The sequence below is a fragment of the Podarcis raffonei genome, chromosome 6 (genome assembly GCF_027172205.1).
Source record: "Podarcis raffonei isolate rPodRaf1 chromosome 6, rPodRaf1.pri, whole genome shotgun sequence".
Taxonomy (NCBI): domain Eukaryota; kingdom Metazoa; phylum Chordata; class Lepidosauria; order Squamata; family Lacertidae; genus Podarcis; species Podarcis raffonei.
The window spans coordinates 62,485,261-62,506,799 of record NC_070607.1 but is presented as its reverse complement, the minus strand read 5'-3'; the positions used below and the strand labels follow the sequence as shown (position 1 = coordinate 62,506,799).

At 44.0% G+C, this 21,539-nt stretch overlaps 1 protein-coding gene across 1 annotated transcript in view; it reads left to right on the top strand.

The window, feature by feature from the left end:
* Positions 1–1,672: 1,672 nt before the first annotated feature.
* Positions 1,673–21,539, top strand: part of LAMB3 (laminin subunit beta 3) — a 51,150-nt gene continuing 31,283 nt past the window's right edge. Inside the window, exons 1-5 of the mRNA XM_053393455.1 lie at positions 1,673–1,790; positions 3,275–3,331; positions 4,725–4,879; positions 20,339–20,453; positions 20,718–20,791. Coding sequence (XP_053249430.1) covers positions 1,742–1,790; positions 3,275–3,331; positions 4,725–4,879; positions 20,339–20,453; positions 20,718–20,791 — 450 coding nt within the window. The 5' untranslated portion in view covers positions 1,673–1,741. The remainder of the gene's footprint in view (positions 1,791–3,274; positions 3,332–4,724; positions 4,880–20,338; positions 20,454–20,717; positions 20,792–21,539) is intronic.

Genomic DNA, 21,539 nt, shown 5'->3' with positions numbered 1-21,539 from the left:
GACACCTTGCTGCATGTACAAATGCTCTGACTGGGTATAGGTACCTTCCTAGGTTCCACAAAATGTAAATGTAATTGTTACAAAACAGCTGACCAGTGGCGGAGCAAGCTGATTGGGCGCCTGGGGTGGCATGTGTGCCCTGTGTCCGTGGGGGCAGGGTCAGCCACCCATGGGGTGAGCCGGGGCAGGATGCTCCAAGGGGGCCTCCAAGGAGTCCGCCTGTCTCCTCCCACTCAGCAGCCTTACAGCTGAGGGGGAGGTGGCGGGCGGACCGTTTGGGGCAGCTTGGAGCCTGCAGGCGCCCAAGCCACTGTGTCACTCCCAGGAGAGACACTTGGCTTGGGCGTGCTGCAGACCCGCGGTGAGTGCCGCCCGGCATTTTGTAACCCCCCTCAGTGGTGACACCCGGGGTGGACTGCCCCCACCGCCCCCCTTCCTCCGCCCCTGCAGCTGACCCCCTTTTTGCTCTAGAAAGCACAACTGCTCCCCATCCACCCAAAAATGCTTTTGGGTTATACAGTGCTATTTTTCTAGAAAAAGAGATGCCAGAACTCACCATATTTCTCCACAGGAGAAATAAATGCATGCTGGACACAATAGTGCTATCTGACCAACTGAATATGCAATAAGAGGCAGAGCTTCTTTTTCAAAGAGTTGTGTGCCATTAGCCTGCGTAATTCAAATGAATAAGAAATGAAATTCAGTCTAATGAATACTGAGTAAGTCACCTAAAGAAATGCACCTTTTTATTTTCACCATATCCATTGCTCTTTTCCTTGAATGAACTGGACATTTGAATGAGATTGCCAGAAAAAATGTGGCTATATATTTTATGAGCACTGTTCACATGAAATATTACTCCTAAATAAGTGAAATGTGACCCATCTCTCATTTTGGATCAAGAGTTACTTGACTCAGAGTAACCTTGTTGAGACCAAACTCCTGAGGACATAATTCCTTTTCATTTATTTCATTTTGGACCTTTCACTCAAAGGAAGAGCCTTGGATAGGGATGCACAAATCTGTCAGTTTTCTTTTCTTTCACTTTCTCATCTTTCCAGTCTTAGATTCAGTTTTGCACATTTCTGCCTCAGCTTGTGATTTTATTTTATTGAAAACTTCCCCCATCCTGAAAATTCACCAGCCTTTTTGTTCAAATTTCTCCTGTTTATACAAGCAGTTCCCCCTAATATAATGCATGTTATATATGGTTTTCACTAATATGTGCATTTTATTGTACATATTCCCCTAACAGACACATTTTTGTATAATGCAGAACTGCATTTTGAGAAGTGTGACTTTAGAAGGAAAGCTCTGCATTCTGGAAAGTGTGAATTAATCCTAACTGCACCAAATTCCTCCATCTCTTGGGTGGTTTTAGAAAATCAATATTCTTTTGAAAAGATTTACTTTGGAGTTATGGATTCCCTTACTTATGGGTACAACAAAGCAAAACCAAACTGCTCTCTTCCTGCTGTTTTAAAAGTTACTGTGACATATTTTCTTGAATTTATGTCCTTTTCTTAGTGGATGAAAAAATCCATAGTTCACATCGGTGAATAAACATGTGCTCATTGTCTAGGAGGTATAATGAGTTATATTGTAAATGGGTGTGTCTGTCTGAAGAGATCATTGAATCACTCCTTGTATCATTATTACTACACCCACAAGAGCTTACTTCCCCAGGTGAGGCGTGTTTAAAATCGGAGATTCAAAGCAGAAGAGGCCAGGTGTGGGATTCATGTTGACCCCAGCGAGCAAGAGGAGGAAAAATCCCAGAGAAGAAGCAGGTATGTTCTACAGAGTGTGGGATTGGGAGCTGTACATTATCCCACTTGGCACAGCTTCTGTGGCACAACGGAATTCTGTATTTTAGTTGAGAAACTGCTATTGTGCTTCTAGCAGGCTGTCGATTCGTGATTGTGAGGATTTAGTTACAAAGCTTGCATTGTTTAGTCAAGTTTTGAATCAGTTATTCTAGGATGCTTGCAACATTTCCAGAAAGGTTAAGGGGGATTTTGCTATCCAGAATGAAGTAGACAAAAATAAAAATAAAATAAAATAAAGATAAACGCTGGGAACAATAGCACACGCTGCAGGTAAAAGTTGAGAAAGTAGCTTGCTTGCTGTGTCGATTGACATTTAAGAGTTATCTGTTTGCCATGTGTTTGTAGACTGATTTGTAAAAGAGAGCTTCAGAGGCAGCAAATTAGTCAGTCTCTGAAAAATAAGGTTCTCCAAAGTCCATGTGGAAATTTAGGGGTTTTTTTTGTTCCCCAGAGAGAATAGAATGAAAGAACTCAGCTGCAGTTGATTAGTGCTTCGGAGAGAGTCTTATCTTTTATGTATTCAAAGAGGTTTTATGCAAATGCAAATAGGCAAAAGGTGAACTGAGAAGAAGCTATTATGTCCCTAAGCTAAAGAGGGCATCTTTGAAATAGCCACATTTTAGAACCAGTCTCTCACACAAGCAAGCTGGGCAGTGAATATTAGGCTATGCATAACTTTGGCCTAGTTTTGCATAGGGTGCACAGAAATGCAGACGTGAGCCATATGAATTGCACTGTCAGTCTTAGATGTATGTCAAAGTGCAACTGAATGCACAGTCAGCACTACAGAAAACTTTTATTACTGATCCTATTGTTCCATTTGCATCTTCAGCGTTAGGAATGAGCTGTGTCCCATAAATCATTGTTTCTGAATTTAAAGGGGGTTAATGCTGATACGTTCCCAGGCAGCTGACAGTTTTTCCATGACTGCATTTCCCCATTCACTGCCATGAAGAAGGCATTTGTGTTATATATATGTGCTTGTCTGTCTATCTGTCTATCAAGTGCTTTTTTCTGAAAAAATGTTTAGGGGTACTCTCATTTTCCTACTCATATTGAAATACTGCCCCTCAATGAGGCCAAACCCACAATATGTTTAGGGATATGCCCCCCCAAAGCACTCTATCTATCTATCTATCATCTATCATCTATCTATCTATCATCATCTATCATCTTGCACAAAGCTGTCTCCACCACTGAAGGGACTAGATAGCGGTCTTGGCTAGAGGAGGCCTGTGTGACAATGTGCATTTTACCCCTTCCATCTGCTTCCTTCTGCATTGAGTTTGCACTTCTTTACATTGCAGAAGCAACCACAGTGAAATGGCATAATTGCAAACCAGTGGTGCAAAGCTGGTAATCAGAGATAAGTTAATGGGTTGAGGGATTGTCCTTTTCTGTGTCTTCATCTGTGCCACTGAATTTATGCTTTACATTCATTTCAGGTGAATTTTTAGCGTTACGAAATCTCAGCATCATGTGGATATTTCTTTTTTTTCTGGGTAAGTGTTGGCATTCTAAGCATGCATCTACCAAAAAGAAAATGAAGTCTTTGAGATTTGTTTTTCGTGAAAAGCACAGAGGGAAAATCAGTTGTCCAAGATGGTTGGATATAATCTCTAACTGAAACTGGTTAAAAATTGTATGCATTCTACTAAAGACCACTCACAATAAGTACTTGGTGTTAAGATAGGGACAACCTCATCTTTGATATCTACCAAAATCAAAATATGCTACTGAGTAGTAGGCTGGGGCAGAAATTATAGCTGTAGCAGACTGTGTAGCAGGGCAGAGGCGCTTACCTGACCTCCTGGCAGGTGAGTTGCTGCTGCTTACCAGGAGGGGGATGCAGGTGGTGCTGTGGTCTAAACCACTGAGCCTCTTGGGTTTGCTGATCAGAAGGTCAGAGGTTTGATTCCCCGCAGCAAGGTGAGCTCCTGTTGCTCTGTCCTGCCAACCTAGCAGTTTGAAAGCATGCCAGTGCAAGTAGATAAATAGGTACTGCTGCAGCGGGAAGGTAGACGGTGTTTCCATGTGCTCTGGTTTCCACCACAGTGTTCTGTTGTGCCAGAAGCGGTTTAGTCATGCTGGCCACATGACCTGGAAAGCTGTCTGTGGACAAACACCAGCTCCCTTGGCCAGAAAGCTAGATGAGCGCCACAACCCCATAGTTGCCTTTGACTGGACTTAACCGTCCAGGGGTCCTTTACCCTTTACCTTTCATTTACCAGGAGGGGAAAGGGGGCTGTGAGGTTGCTGTGGTGAAAACACGCAAGAGAACACGCAGTCTTAGCGGAGGGATAGCTCAGTTGGTAGAGCATGAAACTATTAATCTCAGGGCCATGGGTTCAAGTGAAATATTCCTGTATTGCAGGGGTTGGACTAGATGAACTGAGGATCCCTTCCAATGCCACAATTCTATTAATCTATGAATGATCAGCATATTACTCGTATCAGTTAAAAAGATGGGTGGCTGTTTGACATAATAGCATAAATAGTGCTTTTGAATATTTAAGGTAGATACATTATCTCAGTAGTCCTTACAACAACCCTTTAAGGTGGGTCAGTATTGAAGAGACCTGCATGTATTGCAGATTAGGGGCAAATGTGTGCAGTCCTGTACATGTCTACTCAGAAGTAAGCCCTGTTTAGTCAACTGGGGCTTACTCCCAGGATGGGTGTCTGAGTGACCACCTTGATGCCATTGAGTCCACAGCAGGAAGTGAGATTTCACAGAACCGCTTCTAATTTCTAGTTAATTCACAACCATACTACACCAGCTGTTACGTTATCTCTGACGGCTTCTGGGAAACCAGCAGGTTTTACGTTGCTATGATGATTTTTAAAATCTCCTTTGTCTTTATTAACTGAAATTTTGTTCTTGTTTCATTCTAGCTTCACCACACCTCCTGGCTGCCCAGTCTACCTGCTCACATGGGGCTTGTTACCCACCTGTGCAAGACCTCCTGCTAGGAAGAATCCATCACTTGAAAGCCTCTTCCACCTGTGGACTTGTCCAACCTGAAACTTACTGCACTCCATATGGGGAAGTATGTATGGCATAAGTATCTTTTATTCACATAGGAAAGGTACACTGTCTAGCAGCACTGGCTGTTGTTTTGTGTTCGCCACTGAACAGAAATGGCAGTATTTAAACACGAAGGGGCCTCCTCAACTTCCCGGAATATGCAATGCCTGGTTGCAGAGAAGTATCAGAATTTTAATCAGGCTTAAAGGCAAGGAGTAAAAACGTTAGATATTTCCCATAGGCTTCAGTTCTCCTCCATAACACATCCGACAGGGGCCAAGTTACATGTTGCAACAAGCAATAATGTTCTGTATGCCTTTTCTGTTTTGATTGGTGCCCTTATTTGGTCAGTCCCTATGTGCCTCAGCATCAGGGGAAATTTAGGCTCCTCATGTTAACTGTATTCATATCTTTTTGTTTGTTTGTTTTGCCCTTGCTCACTGAATGTCAGAGACATTCATTTTTTACCTGTAGGAGTTTCTTGATTTAGGGCCTATGAGCACAGAGGTGTGTTTTTTAAAAAACAACAATTACGTATCCTGTACATTCCTGTACATGGATAAATTATGTACTAGGGCCCTATGTAAACAAGGCCATGCACTTGTGGAGTCTTGCACCTTCAGAAAATCAGATGATCTCACCAAGGCTATAAAACCTTTACCTGTGTTTAGGGTGTGTCCATTATATTCCCCTGCCACCACTGTTATTCCATGTCACCACTGCTAACCCAATAATTCTCTTACCTTTTATTTTGATTAAGTGCCAAACAAGTGGACAAAATGTTATTGGCGGGAAATGAAACTGTGTTGGTGGCAACTCTAGTTTTTTCTCTAAGCATGTATTGGCTTACAGGGATATATGGTTAAAAATGGATACGACAGGAAGGCAGAGTTATGAGGTGTTTCTAAGGAGGCCTGAATCAAACGTTGCAGTCATGGCCCATCTGTGGCTGAGGAGGCAAACTTGTTTTACCTTTGTGCATGAGAAGACTTTTTGCGCAGTGATACCCAGGTGGTTTACAAGGAATTTGATCACCACGGCGCAGCTGACCTGTGTTTTAGCAGTTCAGTATTGTGCTCAGGGCCGGATTTAGGTTTGACGAAGTCCTAAGCTACTGAAGGTAATGGGGCCCTTTATATATCCAGCTGTCATTTGTCAATAACAAATTGTCGCTGTTTTTTGTGTTGAATATATGCTATATGGTACCCTATATATAGAAATGAGCAAACCAGTGATATTTTAGGGAGCAGGCTAGCAGGTGGAACCCATTACTTACATCATAGGGGCCTACACAACACAAAACACTGTTGCTGTTTGTAGGTTTTATTTTATTTGTTTTTTTATCTTTGATTTTGGAAATGTGCATCCAGTTTTTTCCCCTTTAAATTTTTTTGGGGCCCCCAAGAGAGTGGGGCCCTAAGCTATAGCTTGTTTAGTTTATACGTAAATCTGGCACTGATTGCGCTCACGTTCAGCACTAAAGATGACTCATAAAAGGAACTGTCTGGATGTTACCTTCAAATTTGGTCTCCCAAACACACACACACTTTTCTGTGCTCTCAGTGAAGAAAAGTACAGTGGTACCTCGGGTTACATACGCTTCAGGTTACAGACTCCGTTAACCCAGAAATAGTACCTTGGGTTAAGAACTTTGCTTCAGGATGAGAACAGAAATCATTAGCTAAAGTGGTGCTTCAGGTTAAGAACAGTTTCATGTTAAGAACGGACCTCTGGAATGAATTAAGTACTTAACCCCGAGGTACCACTGTAGATCAATAGGAGAGAAGCCACTTTTTCCATGAAATGAAGAAGTCCATCAGGTACAATTCCACTTTGCACGCATCCAGCTTTTCTGATATGTACCAGGAGCAGCCAATGCAAAAGCATTGGGCGGAAAATGCCCAAATGAGCGTGCTTGGTTGGCTTAACCATAGAATTGGAAGCAATTTGCGTAATATTCAAATGCTGCCACCTGGATTTGGGAGGACTGGGACATGGCAACCGTCTTCCGACTTGGCATGTGCCAGTCACTTGCTCTGTATCAGCTCTGCAGCTTAATGGGTCAGTGCTGTGAAGACAAAGTGGCAACAGTTTCATCATCCATCTGCCCTTCCCCCTTGTTTTGGGCCCCAAGCTTCCTGGTGTACTGTTAATGAGGCTGTGTATCACGTTCCTCACTTTTGTGCCAAACGGTGGAAAAGTTTTAAAGTCCTTTTTTTTTTTTGTGCAACCTCTGCACAGGGTATGGGAGGAGGGGCTGCATTAGCTTACTTGCTTTCCTCACACTCTGCCCTGCTGGCCAATGTGCACTGTCTGAGTCTGGTGCCAATCAGAGAAGTGTCCCAAAGTGTGTGTTTTGTGTCCCAGAGTCTTTTGCAATCCTGGTAAGTTCCGTGCTGATGGAAGCACTCCAATCCCGAGCCTCTCGTCTGCTGCCTTTGCTTTGGCTGTGATTCCTTCTAACCTTTATACTTTGTACCCCCACAGAGGCAGCCTCTCGCCCAGGACTAGGCAAAGTGCAGCCTCCACTTCCACTATTGCAAATTATGCAAAAGGGGGCATTAATCCTGATCAGTGATTTGGAGGTGCTTGACCTCAGATTCTGGCTTGCCAAGAGATAAATCTTGGGTCCTATTAGAATCCTACATTAGTTTCCATCTCTTTCTCATCCTGGGTCAATAAAAATGGGTTGCCAGGGTTGCCACTGGTTTTCCTGGCAAGGCTGCTATGCATTTAACAGCCATGGGACAGGCAAAGGTTTAACTGGTGATGTTTTTTTCTAGCACACAGATGGAGTCATGAGGAAGTGTTCTTCAGTTGAAATTCTGTCTGTTTTGCTCCTTAATTAAGGAAAAAACCCCTTTAACTGCACTTTTTAACAAAGGTTTTTAAAGCAGTTTCTAATCTTAGAGAGTAGTAAAAACCAGTCAAATATCCAGTTTAAACGGTAGCTGGCTATAACTTAAAGTGGATTTGTTTTTATTGTGTATTATGTGTTAAATTGTTGTGACTCATCCCAATGCAATAAGGAGTGGGATAAAAATCTCCCTTATTTTATCTTCACAACAACCCTGTGAGGTAGATTTTAGGCTGAGAAGTAATGGTTGGCACAGGGGCATTCATTGTGGATTGTGGCTGAACAGGGATTTGAACACAGGTCTCCTCAGTCTCCACTCAGCACTCTTAACTACTTAGGGTTAGGGTTAAAGGGACGAGAGCCTTCCCAGAAAAAAAGTGGCAGCTCTGGGGGCAGATTATCGAGCTGACTGAAATCATATAATTAACCTCCTTCTGGTACCTGCTGTAATGGTGCCTCTGTAATAGGCATGGTGCCTCTGATTGTCTTTCAAATAGTGGTGGGAGCATTAAAATATTACAGTATGATACTATTTTGGATAGTTTCAGCGGCAGGGAGGGAAAACAGCTAAGTGGCTGGTTGAAATATTCCATTTTCAATCTTTATGTGAACTGCTTTCCACAGTTCCAGCTTTTTTATGGTGAGGCAGATAATCTTGGAGGCTTATACATGAACTCACCAGTCTAACTTTCCTCAGTGTTTATTATATGAGAAGCCTTGGATATTAAGACTGCTGTTTGCCTTAGGTCAAGGACATCAGACTCTCTCACCATTATCTTGCCTGGCAGTGAGGGGGCTATTAATGCATGATAATCACAAAGAGTGAGAAGATGCTTTTATCATCTGAGATATGGCAGGATAAGAGAACTATGTCCGTGTACACACACACACACACACACACACACACACACACACACGGTAAGCCAGGGAAAGTGTAAGGTACTGTCTGTGGGGCCTAACATACTTCAGTTACTGCTAAGGGGTCGGCAAGGTTTATCTTGCCTGGGCTGGATCGGACCTGCAGAGATCTCTCTGTGGTCCGGATTGCATGTGTGTGTGCGCACCCACGATTTCCGGCATCTGCGTAGACATGACTTCTGGCGCCGTAGAAGTGAGTCCCCATTCCGCCTTGCGCCGGTTTAGTGCAGCACGTGAGCGGGTGGCTCGGTTTGGGAGCAGCTCGTGGGCTGGTCAAACGACCTCCGTGGGCCGCTCTCAGCCCATGGACCTTAGGTTGCTGACCCCTGGTTACTGCCCTAAGCCTGCTTACTCAGAAACAAGTCCTATGGAACTCAGTGGAACCTACTTCTGAGTAAACAGGCTGAGGACAAGATTATAAATCATAAAAAGAAACAGGTGAGTTACGGCAAAAGAGTTACAGCAACTTTTCAAGACAGGTAGAGGTGGTACTATACGTAGCTATTAAGCAACTAATCATACTTGTTCTTCTTCTTCCTTGGCTTTTATCATAAGTCAGAATGGTATAGTGGTTAGATTGTTGGTCTAAGACTGGGAAGAGCTGGGTTTTGATCCCCACACAGCCATGAAGCTCAGTGGGTGACCCTAGGTCAGTCACTCTTTCTCAGCCTAACCATCTTTGCTGGGTTATTGTGAAAAGAAAACACGAGGGGGGGAGGGGAGCATGTGCACTGCCCTAAGATGCTTGAAGTAAGGGCAGAATCTAAAAAAAGTGTAATGTCAGAGCTGGGTGAAAGTGACCTCAATTTCTCCAGCCTCTCCAGAAGCCACAAATTTGTGGGTGTCAATTTTGCTGGATATTATCCAGAGATAACAAGACATTTGAAACATTCAAAACACCCACTTTTATAAAAAAACAAACAAACCTGTGTCTCATGAAACCTCATATAGGTTATTAATATTTCCATTTTATGAATATTGAACTGAGGCATGTAGATAGGGATATTCTGAAGGCCTTTTCAGGTTTCACTTGTTTTGTGGGAAAACATGGCTTCGACTGGCATACTCCAGAGCACAGAATTGGGAGCTTCCAGTAACAGCAACAAACCTTTCCACTAGGGCATTCCTTGCTTGCATCACCTTTTTACAGGGATGTGCTCTAACCTGTACAGTTCAAATCCTTGCCAGCCTTTCCTGGCCTTTCCGTTTATGTCATCTGTTAAGGCTGTTGGTCTTCTGCAGAAGCCCATAATCTTCATGTGTGTTTCTTTGCAGTGGTAAGGAGACAGCACTGTTCAGCCCAGCATTCACATAAGAATGGCTGGCTGGTGTGTTGTGGTTTCTCCAATCTGTTGCTTGAGCAGTTTCCCCAAAAAAAACTTCTTATGAAGAAGGGGGAGAAAGGGCTGAGTGAACAAGTCTCTGAGACAAGCACTTGCACGTTTGCCAAATGAAATAGGAGTTAGGGTGACTGCTTCATCAGATTCAAGTAGCACCACTCTCTAGATTTTGATTGCAACTTGCTACTAATTCTTCAGATTCTGTCCAGTCAGGGAAAATACTAGGGTACACACCAAAAAGCTGCTTTTGGCATTGGGTGGTATTTGCTGATTGGACTTACTGTGGTTGGATGTGGATGATGAGGGATTCATTGAGTGATTGATTATATATCTATGCTGCTTTTCACTCAAATGAATCCCAAAGAAGCTTACTATGTGATAGAGCACATAGGTTGTGAGCGGGGGGGGGGGGAGCACCAAGTTGGCAGCAGTGGCAGGTGCAAGGGTGCCAGAGAGTGGTCCCAGAGAGTGGCAGCACCACTGCAGCTGGAGGATGGGGCAGCGGTGATGCCTCACCTCATGCAGCGTGACTGAACCTAAGTTGATACTTTGCAGGGAACCAGGACTGCTACCTTTCTCCTTATTTAAGTCCCATGCTTTGCAGCTGTATGACTTATTTTATTTCAGATAATGCCATGCTACCTTTCAGGGCACAGCCCTTCTGAGGTGCCTCACACACCTAGCAAAGTCTTTGGGCTAAGATATGGCTGTTTTTAAGCCTGATGCCAAGCAAATTTACCTTTCGAAGTTCATACGGTGATTCTATATGCATGCACTGTTACAGTATGTACCGTGTGAGTCATTCCACTCTGGCACATCGATTAGCGGTTTACAGACACAAAGTGTGCACTGTTACTAATTTCCTGCTGCCCTCAAATGCTCCTACCTCGTATATGTTTGTTTAAGGCATATGCTGTTAACTTGATTATTAGATCAGCTGGTAATTCTGACTTTTAATCAGGGGAAAGCAGGAAACTAAATGGTATAATGCTGATTTAAACAGCTTGATTTATACAGTCCATTGCTCTTGAAAGGATGGCGCTCGTGTCCTTGCACGGCATCTCTTAAACATGTCAGCCTATAAATCGCATAACGGGGCCCTCATGGGATTGGTTCCAGATGGAGCTGAAATCATTACGGCATGCAGAGTTAAGATCAATTCCAGCATTTTTAAAGGTACTTGAGTTAAGATTACAGGCTGTTTCCCCATTCTCTGTGCAACATACTGGGAACGGGCCAAGCTCATTCTTCTAATTTAAGTGAGGTCTTGTCAACATCACTGTGTTAGAGGCAGTATCTCTAAATGGGCATGCCAAGGCTGCAAAATAAGTTTCCCACAGGCACTGTGCATGAGCGATATGTTTCAAGGTGGGGCTGAGACAAGACTGTGTGGCTACAGGTATGTGTCAGGGAGTTTAATCTTTTTGACGGAAGTGGAATAACCAAGAATGCATGGTGTATAGTTGGTGAACAGAAGAATAGCCTGCTGGATCAGGCCAGTGACCCATCTGGTCCAGCATCTTGTTCCCACAGGGGCCAAGCAGATGCCAGTGGGGCGCCTGCAAGCAGGACAACAGCGCCCTGCCCACCTGTGATTCCCAGCTGCTCATATTCAGAGGCATGGCTGCTCTGATAGTGACAACATGGAACTAGATCTAGAACTAGAGGGCAATAGGGAGCTTGTAGTCCTCCAGTTGTAGCTGGACTACATTTGTAGACCCCCTACCACCCCTGGCCATTGGCCGTGCTTGCTGGGGCTAAGGGGAGCTGGAGTCCCACAACATCTGGAAGGCCATAGGTTCTCCAAGGTTGGATCCGGGGGTCCCTCTGGACTGTTGTTTATTTGCAGGAGTATTCTGCAACATGTCATTGATAGAATGCAGCAGTGGTGGAGTGTTTAAGAGGTTCCTGTTAGAATGGTTCCTGTTCACTCACTACTTGGTTTTGCAGTTTTGGCTGACAGCAGGTGAACAAAGAAACATGGCTATACATTTTGCACAGCAATAACTGTTTCTCTCATGCTCCAACCTAAGAACTCCAGCAACTCATGATATATTTTTTTTTGGGGGGGGAGGCTTCTGCCATTTGTTATGGTGAGCTTTTAGGAATGCATGCTTATCACTGAAAGAATATTTCAAATTACTCAGTATCACTTTATAAGCACCCAGCTATATTCAGGGTTGAGCAGATATTTTAAATTCCTGGGGCTAGTATCAATTTCCTGGAAATCTTGTGTGTAATTTTCTCTCTTGTCTCTAACCATTTCATACAGTGAGAACTGCTTTTGTTGCCACATGACATTTTTCCTACAGGGATATAATTTTCTGTTCAGCGAAAAGTATGTGTGCATGATGGTACACGCGTTTTATAATAAACATGCATGCTGGGAAACTAGTTAGTACATTGACTTTTGGTTTTTTGTTTTTTTAAAGCAATGGTGGCTATGGGGAAGGAATTAATGGGATAATATAACATCATCTTTGACACCCTGGATGGCGTTCTTGGCCAACACTCCCCTTTGCTCACAGAGATGCAAAGTGTCTGAGAGCTCTATTTTTGGAGCTGTCTTGTATGATGCGACTTGATGCTATGTTTTCACCGGACTTAGGCATATAAAAAGAGCATTGTGTAACCCAGCTTTAATGGATGACCTTGCTCTGAGCTGAAATATAATTCCTCACAGTCCCGATCCTGCCAATTCTTGATAGATCTTTTCACTCTCTTTTTTTCTGAAAGTCTTAAGTAGCATCCCAGCTTCTCCCTGACACATTGAAGCCAACAGTGAACAGTTCCATTAATAGCACAAATGTAAGGCCATAGAAATATTCAACTTGAGAAGCTGGTTATTGACAGGCTGGGATTGAGAGATAAGGCCAAATACGTGACCATGAAGTGCCCCAACCAAGCACCAAAGGTTTATACATGGGCTTTCTCATGCTAGAGGAAGCAGGATGGAAGGGTAGCTTTGCTGAGATGTTGCAATTCTGCCTTTGGTTTAATATGCACCCACATGCTCCATTAACTGGAGAGGCTATACATATATTTACTCACTAAGTCAGCTTAATATTCTCTCCTTGAGGCGAATGACCTTCCTTCAGTTCCAAGGTCACTGGGATAAACAATGTGCAAGTTCATCTGAGGAAACAGGCCTCTGTGGAAGTGCACAATGTGGGTGGGGGTGAGTGTTTTTTGCTCAGCTATTTGCCTTGCATTATAATGCAAGTGATCAGCTGCAGAGAGGCACATAATGCAAAAAGCACCCAAACAGTCACACATAAAACTGCTATAAGGAGCTTGTATGAACTTTGTACTTGGGCTAAAGCTGCTTGCATTCATTCCTCCTCCTGCCTCTCTCCTCACTGCTTGACTGCATGTTTAATTAGGGTTTAATTGGGAAGAGCCCCACTTTGGTTTGGGATTCAGCCAAATTGGGGGTACAGCCCTGCTGTTTTATCCTGAGTATAGTTCTGCTGCTTCATGTCCGGCTTTCAGGAATTTCAGCTTTTCCTGAAATGTTCTTACCTTACTGGGTATTCATTTGCCACATTTTTACACAGGATGTTTGTTTGTTCTTTAAAATATGCTTTCCTCTTGGCTGCCTATTTTGCAGTACCACAGCAATTGATTTGCCAGCTAGCCAGAAAAGAACAACAACAGCAACCCTGGCCTAGTCTGTCCCTCCTGGGCTTTTTGCTGGCATCTGATATATAGAAAATCAGCCCTGGAGTCTTTTCATAGCATGGAGCTAAATATTATCACAGGCTAAATTGCTGCAGCTCAAATTGCAGTGTAAAAACTGGTAAAACCCCACAGAGCTCTCTTTCACCCCCTGCCCAATTTGTTTACATCTCAGATGCTGGGGAGCACGGCTATATGCCCCGCAGAGCCCTCCTTTTGAAAGTTCCTCTATTTGAAGGGCTGTCCAATCCATGTCCACCTTTATAGAAAAAGAACCTGAATCCTGGTCAGACCAAAGTGCTGGGGGTGAATGGGGCAAAATATGCAGCCATTCAACTTGCTCAGTGTTGAACTTGCTCTAAGACTATGTATCTTATGATGCAGTGTTATCTCAATGCAAAAGAAAAAATTAGGGGCCCAACATTCAGCTGGAAGACAAAGTAGTGAATTATGAGGGTGGAGCTGGATGAATTCCATGGATCTGTCCATGGTAATCCACTCCTTGCTGCAAGCATGATGATCTAACTGTCTTGATGGTTCTGACTCATCACCTCACAGACATTTATCTGCTCAGCTGGACATACAACCTAGAATTAAGGTACCTGCATGAACAAGAATACTTTTTCACAGTTTCCCCCCTATTCAGAAGTGGACTCTATACGTGGAATTTATAACCTTTGAAAACCAAGCCTTTTACATCACTTTCAGATCTTTAAAGCCTGGTTGTTGCCCCCCCCCCCGTACTGCAAATTAGAGCTGTGATTTGCAACTGGGGAGGTTTGGGGCCTGGGGGAAGCCCTCCTTCTCCATGCCATTTCCGTCTCCCTTCCCCTGATTGCTTTCCCTTGAATTTAGGTTCAACACTCAAGCCTGCCCTGAAAACATGGATCTAGAGTGGGTGTGGGGAACCTCACCCTCTGGGTGCTGCTGAACTACAACTCAACTGGACATACAACCTAGGGTCAAGGATGAGCATGAATACGTTTTCACCCTGGCCATGTTTGCTAGGGCTGATGGGTGTTGTAGGTCAGCAGCATCTGAAGGACCAAAGGTTCCTCACTCCTAAAAGTAGGCTGGTAGGAGGGAGTTCCTCTCCAAAACTTTGTTACTGCTAGGTCTATAAATTTGCATAGGAGAAACAAATAGCCTGGCATGAGGCTCAAGTGCACTGTGCAGTTCTTCTAATCATAGGTTAAATCTGAGATGGAGAACCTGTGGACCACAGCTCCTGTCATCCATGGCCACTGGCTGATAGGAGTTGGAGCCCAGTAACATCTGGAGGGTGTCAGGTGCCCCATCTCTGGGTTAGGCAAACACTTGGAGAGAAAATAGGCAATGTAAAGGACTGAATAGGCAATGAGTGAGATATTATATTGCACCCTTCCCATGGGATCTCTTGGTTCCAACTGGTTACCAAAGGCAACAGAATGAAAGAAGTTGACAAATGTTCCCCACTCTTCCTTATCTCCTGGTGATAGGGAAGAGTAGAGGACATTGGTTCAGGAGATCTCCACCATTTTTCTCATGAGTAGGCCCTTGCTTCTCTGTTCCTGGCAAGGGGACTAGCCGGCAGCTTCATGTCCTCTCCTTCCTGGTCAGCTGCAAGAAAAACACAACTTTCTGTGGCCTCTGTGGTTAGGCTACTGAGCCCTCCACAGTTTGAGTTGTTTCATCTCCTTGATCCTCTTGCCCTCAATTCCTGTGTCCCATAGCCTCAGTACAGTGGGAATACTGTTTCCTGAGCCTACCCTTCATATGCCTATATTCTTGATCATAGAGATTGTGCCCTGTTCATTTAGCCACAACCACACTTGACCCCGAATAAGTGGCGAGTAAGGGATTTGTGCATTTCTGTCAAATGTCAGCCTTCCCAATTGTGATGTGTCCATTATATCTGGCAGCCAAAGCGCTTGGTAGAGATCTTCCAAAGCAGGGTGACCTTCAGTTCAGCCAAAATAAAATCCATAGTTTTAGTTTCTGGGGCAGGGACCCTATCTTCCCAGAGGAACTTTGAGACACACACCTCCTCATGAAAGCTGCAGTTTCAACAATGGGCAGAAAATACCCTCCAAAGCAGTGGAAAGGTTACACAGCTTGCTCAAGAAAGCAAACGTCCCATGTGTCTGCCCCCAGTGTTAATTTTAGCCTCCCCAAATATTGAAAAAGAGCACAATTTCGACACTGTGGTGGGTTGCCACATGAAATGATTATTTCAGGGTCCAAGTGTTTCAGTGTCTGGGTGTGAAGGCATCCAAACTTGGTAGGCAGCACATCTGGCATTAGCGTGATCTTGATTTGAGGGAACGCAAGGTCCTGCTGGAATTCTAGCAAACTTTTTGCATAGTATATTGTGCTAAGCAAAAACGGGCAAGATTTTGAAGGGTTCCATCTTTCTGAGAGAGCCTGGGAGAAGGACAATCTCCCTTGGTGTTTCAGTACATACCTTATTCACGTTTCCTTGAGGGAAACTCATACAACAATGGCAGGAGCAGGGATTTAAAACTGTAAGGAGAAACCAGTGGTGGGAGCAATCTTCAGCTATTGTCCTGCTCCATTTCCTCCAGCCGGTCTGTGTTTCACCTGTGGCCAGGTGAAAGCTGCTGGCACCAGAGGAAGAGATGAAGCATTGGAGGCTGTGCTGGATGGTACCTGCACATTTCTGAGCTGATTGCACATCGTGCTGGAATGCTGGAAACAGCATACAAAACCCTGGATCATCAAGACCACGTGCAAGCTAAGAGTTGCATCCCAGCATCCTCTGTGATATTATAGGACCAGAGTAGACAACATGGTGCCCTCCACACACTGTAGAGTCCAACTCCCATCAGCTCCAGCCAGCATGGTCAGGGATGGTGGGATTTGTAGTGTGGCAGCATTTGGACAGTACTATGCTGACTATCCTTGTTGTAGGGGATGCTGGGGTATATCACCCCTAGCTAGCAAGGCCAGAGCTCAGGGATGATGGGAGTTGTAGTCCAACAACATCTGGGGACCCACAGGTTGAGAACCGCTGCTCTAGTGCATAGAATGTGGCAAAAAAATATGTTTATAGCAGATGTCCGTCTTTCCTTACAGGAAACTCCATAGTATTGTGGGACATGTCATGGGTATGGAGATCAGAGGGAACTGGGGCAGCTTTGATAGTAAATTAAAATGGATTAGGTTAGATAAGAGTATGCTAGATGAAAGGTTCCTGTCCTAAATATGAACCTTGTAACAGGTATTGCTGAGCAATGATGAATGAGCTGAGAGTCCATTATATTGAACCTCTGCACCTGTGTAAAGGCCATGGACTTCTATAACTGCACTCTCCAGGTGTTTGCCTCTGCCTCCCCTCTAAAAAAGCTCTTTTTAGAGGGGAGGCAGGGCCCACTGTGTGACTTTGGGCCAGTTTCAGTCCCTACCTCACAGGGTTGCTGTGCAAATGAAATGGGTGGAGAACTTTGAGCTCCATGGATGAAAGGTAGGATATAAAAATGTAATAATCAATAAATAGGCATCTGCTAAGTCACCAGATAGCCTGGTTTTTGTTTTTTTTAAAAAAATTCTTTAAAGAGTCAGGACTTAACCGGATCTGTCATCTTTTAGTATTTGTTTGCCAAGTTGGGACTGAAGTCTCTCTAAGCCATTTGTGCACAAAACCATTAGGGGATATCCAGGCCTGGCCTGCTTCTTGAATTACTCACTCCAGCTGAGGGATGACATTTGCTCGGCTTGACTTTCCACCTAGTAACTTTTCACCCACTGAAGCTGCCTAACCTCTGCTTGACTCTTTTTTGGGGGAGAGGGTGTTAAAGGGTCTAGTTTCAAACTATCTTGAGATTTAGATAAAGGTTCCTTTGTTTGCCCAAATGAAACATCCCACCACAAAAGCCTGACCAACCACTGCAAAGTTGGGTACTTGTGGCTAACCTGCTGCTGCATGGCAAATATTGTCACAGGGACATTTTTGGTGGTCTGAAGACTTCTCTGATTAAATTGAAGGTGCAAATTTAATCTTGTGTACCAAACAAAGGATATAAACTGGTGAGCCAGAATGTACTGTTCTCCTTTGTGTTTAGGGGGATCTGAAGTTGAGCAAATACTAAGTGGCCGCATGTGAAACTGGGGGAAAGAAGTCCATTTTCACCATAGTTGAACAGTGGGTGTTCACCCCTTGACCTGAAGCCCATTCTTTTTCTACTCTGTCATCCTTTAAACTAGGCAACTAGTAAAGTGGCTCTATAACTTCAAGGCATGTTCTGTTTTTTGTTTTAAAAAATCTGTTTCTTGACAAGTGTGACATTTCTTGACAAGCTGTCCAAATTTCAGAGTGTAGCAGTGGTTACAACCCATGTCTTTCTACCCTTTTGCTCATGCCCTTGGACCTCATTCTCTGCATCAGGGATAGGGAGCACGTGACTCCCCTGATGTTGCTGGACTACAATTCCCACATCCCTATTGGCCATGCCACCTGGGGCTGATGGGAGTTGAAGTCTAACAACACCGTGAGAGTTGCAGGCTCCCCTTCCCCGCTTTACACTCTAGAGCAGCCTTTCTCAACCTGTGGGTCCCCAGATGTTGTTGAACTACAACTCCCCTCACCCCTAGCTAGCAAGGCCAGAGCTTAGGGATGATGAGAGTTGTAGTCCAACAACATCTGGGGACCCACAGATTGAGAACCGCTGCTCTAGAGTTTCCTTTATCTCTACTGTACAGTGGGCTATAGTATATTTTTGGCCAATAAGTAACAAACCTTAACCCCCAAAGCATCCTGTAATGGTTCTAGGGGTTGCTCATGTGTAAGTTGCCGCCACTCCTGGCTGGGTTACCTGGTTGAACCCTTTCTGTCTGGACAGCCTCAGTTTCGTGGCTGTCTCTGTCACTGGCAGAATCCGTCAGTGGGCGTTTCTTGAACCTTTTCCAGCATAAAAGCTGTTTGACGCCAAGTCTCCTCCTACTCTCCCTGCGCGGAAGTCTCCTGCGCAGGGAGGGTGTGGGCAGCGGAGTACCCGTACTCTCTCCGCTGGTCTCCAGTGAGGAGTCCTGGAGCCTCCCCTCCGATTCCCCCATCTGCCCCCCTTCTCCACTGCTGTTACGCTGATTTTCTTCCCCCGCAGATGGGCTACCTCTCTCCCTGCTAGGACCCTCTCCAGCATCCCTCTGGAGCCTTCCCTCCGCCTCTAGCTCCGATGGCAGTTCCCTGACACATCCCATGAAGAAGGATGTCAAATCTATCTGGCATAGCTTCAGCTCTTAGATCTACTTAGCATTGGTCTCCTGAATCTAGAGTTCCAGTAACGCAATCTCAGAGATATTGAACAACCCAAGAAGAAGGACATAGTGCCTAATTGGTATTGATTTTTATTTTATTTAAAACATTACTATACTGCCCTTTATCAGTCAGGCAAGGATGGTATGCAAGAAGGGAAAACAGTTCCAGGAAACTCGGCTGGTTAAAATACAGTAAAAATACACGAAGCGCTAAGATCTAATAAACTAAACTCTGCTTTTCTTGAGGTTTGAGTGGCATCCTTACTTGGACTCTTGGGACACCTTTGTTATGTTCAGTTTTAAGCTTTTTTATATGGTTGTGTGCACCTCTCTCTCTGTGTGTATGTGGTCCTCAACCTTCTGTCTCCAAAGTTTGGTGAAATTTTGATTTTTAAAATGAAAAAAAAATCCAAAAGACAGACATCGCACACACCTTTGTGAATCAAGAAAACCTTTAATAAAAATACATTAAAAAAAATAATGGAGATGAAAAGGAAAAGTTTTCCACAGTGCAATAGAAGATTCCACGCTTTGCCTGCATGAAGTTCCAGGTTCAATTACTGGCATTCCCACATCAAAACAATATCTGGTATCAGAGCTAGGAAACAAACACTCCTGCTTTGCACCCTTGAGGGTCCTCAGCAGCAACAGGAGACACCACCACCACTAAGTTTATTAATTCAAATTCCCCACAAAAACCAAATGGCAGGTAAAAATGATAGAATACATGCAATTGGCAAAAATGACAGGGAGAGTTAGAGGATATTCGATGCAGAAGGTGAATAAAGAATGGATAGTATTTAAAGAGTACTTGAAAAATTGTTGTGATAACAAAAATCTCCGGGCAGACCTTGAGTGATTCTTGTAATATATTGATGACAAATAATAGAACTTTTTGTAAAGAATTGGAAAAATAAAATAATAACGCATTGTGGGTAAAATAACAAAATAATAAACAGTACAATGAGAATAATCGGAAGTATATTTTATATATTCCATCTTTTGTCTTCTATCTTTTGTTTTCTTCTTTTTCTTCTTTTTTTTGTAAAGTATGTGTATGTAGGTTGTAGGTTTTATATTATTGTGCATTGATGTGTAGGTTGATGTTGATTGTTCAATAAAGTTCTATTTATTTATTTTTTTAAAAAAGTTTATTAATACAAAGTGAACATTTTCTTCCTTTCTGAATTATTCAAGGTGCACTGTATGGCCATGCACCTGACTTCTGAATTTACTTAAATTGAAATAAAGGTTCTTATGTTTATATCCCACATTTGCTGTATCATAGAAGCCCATCACACCTCACCCCCCACAATGTCTTCTATCCAGGCATTGGCCAGACACAGACCTGCTTAGCTTTAGCAAGGTGTTGGCTTCACGGAAATCCCTTTTCCTAGGCATCCTAATCTGATAGTCACCTTTTGTTCTTTTTTAGTGGCAAATGAAATGTTGCCGATGTGATTCCAGAAAGCCTCATGTATTCAACAGTCACCGGGTAGAAAATGTCCTCTCTTCTGCAGGAAATACGCGCTGGTGGCAATCTAAGAATGGTAAGCCTCTGCCTTGCTTAGTGGGCCTTCAAGAAAACCAAACAAACAGTGTGGACGTGCTCTGAACAATGTCTTGGTTGGATAGCACAGAATAGTAATGATAAGTTGAGTGGGGCAAGGGTTGTGTAGATTCAGCAAACAGGGCTTGGGTTTCAGTGGATTAAATGCAAAGGGGAAATGGATGACCTGACTAATGGGAAAATCCATTTGCAATTTTGTTTTCACAACCTGCTATTCTAAAAACTGCTCTTTTCTTCTCTTTAGATGAGAATCCTGTCTTTCTCCAACTAGATTTGGATAAAAAGTTCCAACTTGATAGCATCCTGATGGATTTCAGGGTATGTGAATAATAACTCTTACACTACAGTGGTACCTCAGGTTACATACGCTTCAGGTTACACACGCTTCAGGTTACAGACTCTGCCAACCCAGAAATAGTGCCTCGGGTTAAGAACTTTGCTTCAGAATGAGAACAGAAATCGCGTGGCGGCGGCACAGCAGCAGTGGGAGGCCCCATTAGCTAGAGTGGTGCTTCAGGTTAAGAACAGTTTCAGGTTAAGAACGGACCTCTGGAATGAATTAAGTACGTAATCAGAGGTACCACTGTATTTACTGGGTGTATAAACTTGAATTCAGATGGCCTTTGGAAGCTTAGCTGAATATTATCAGGACTTCAGATAAGTTACATGCACCAGTGGTTTTCAACCAGTGTGCCATGGCACTCTGGAGTGCTTTGAATGGTGGTCAGGGGTGCCGCGGGCAACACTGCCCTCATTCCTTCTTTCCTTCCCTCTCTCTTCTGATGCCCTCTCGCTTCTCTGCCTACCAAAGGCTTGTGTAGCTGTTTGTTGCAGCAGCCCTGGCTACAAGCTCTGCAGGCGAATGGTGTCTCTGGGGCTGGTCAGGGGGTGCTGGTTGCCAGGAGCTGAGGCGGCATCAGAGTAAGCAAGCAAGTTGGGCAAGGGAGCCCAGCCAGCCAGTCCACCAGCCCTTGCTTTTGTGAATGGACAGACAAGTCCTATGCCCCTGTGGGGCAGTGTGAGGAGGCACATCTCTTTGGGGCAGGGAGGGATGCAACTCGGAGAC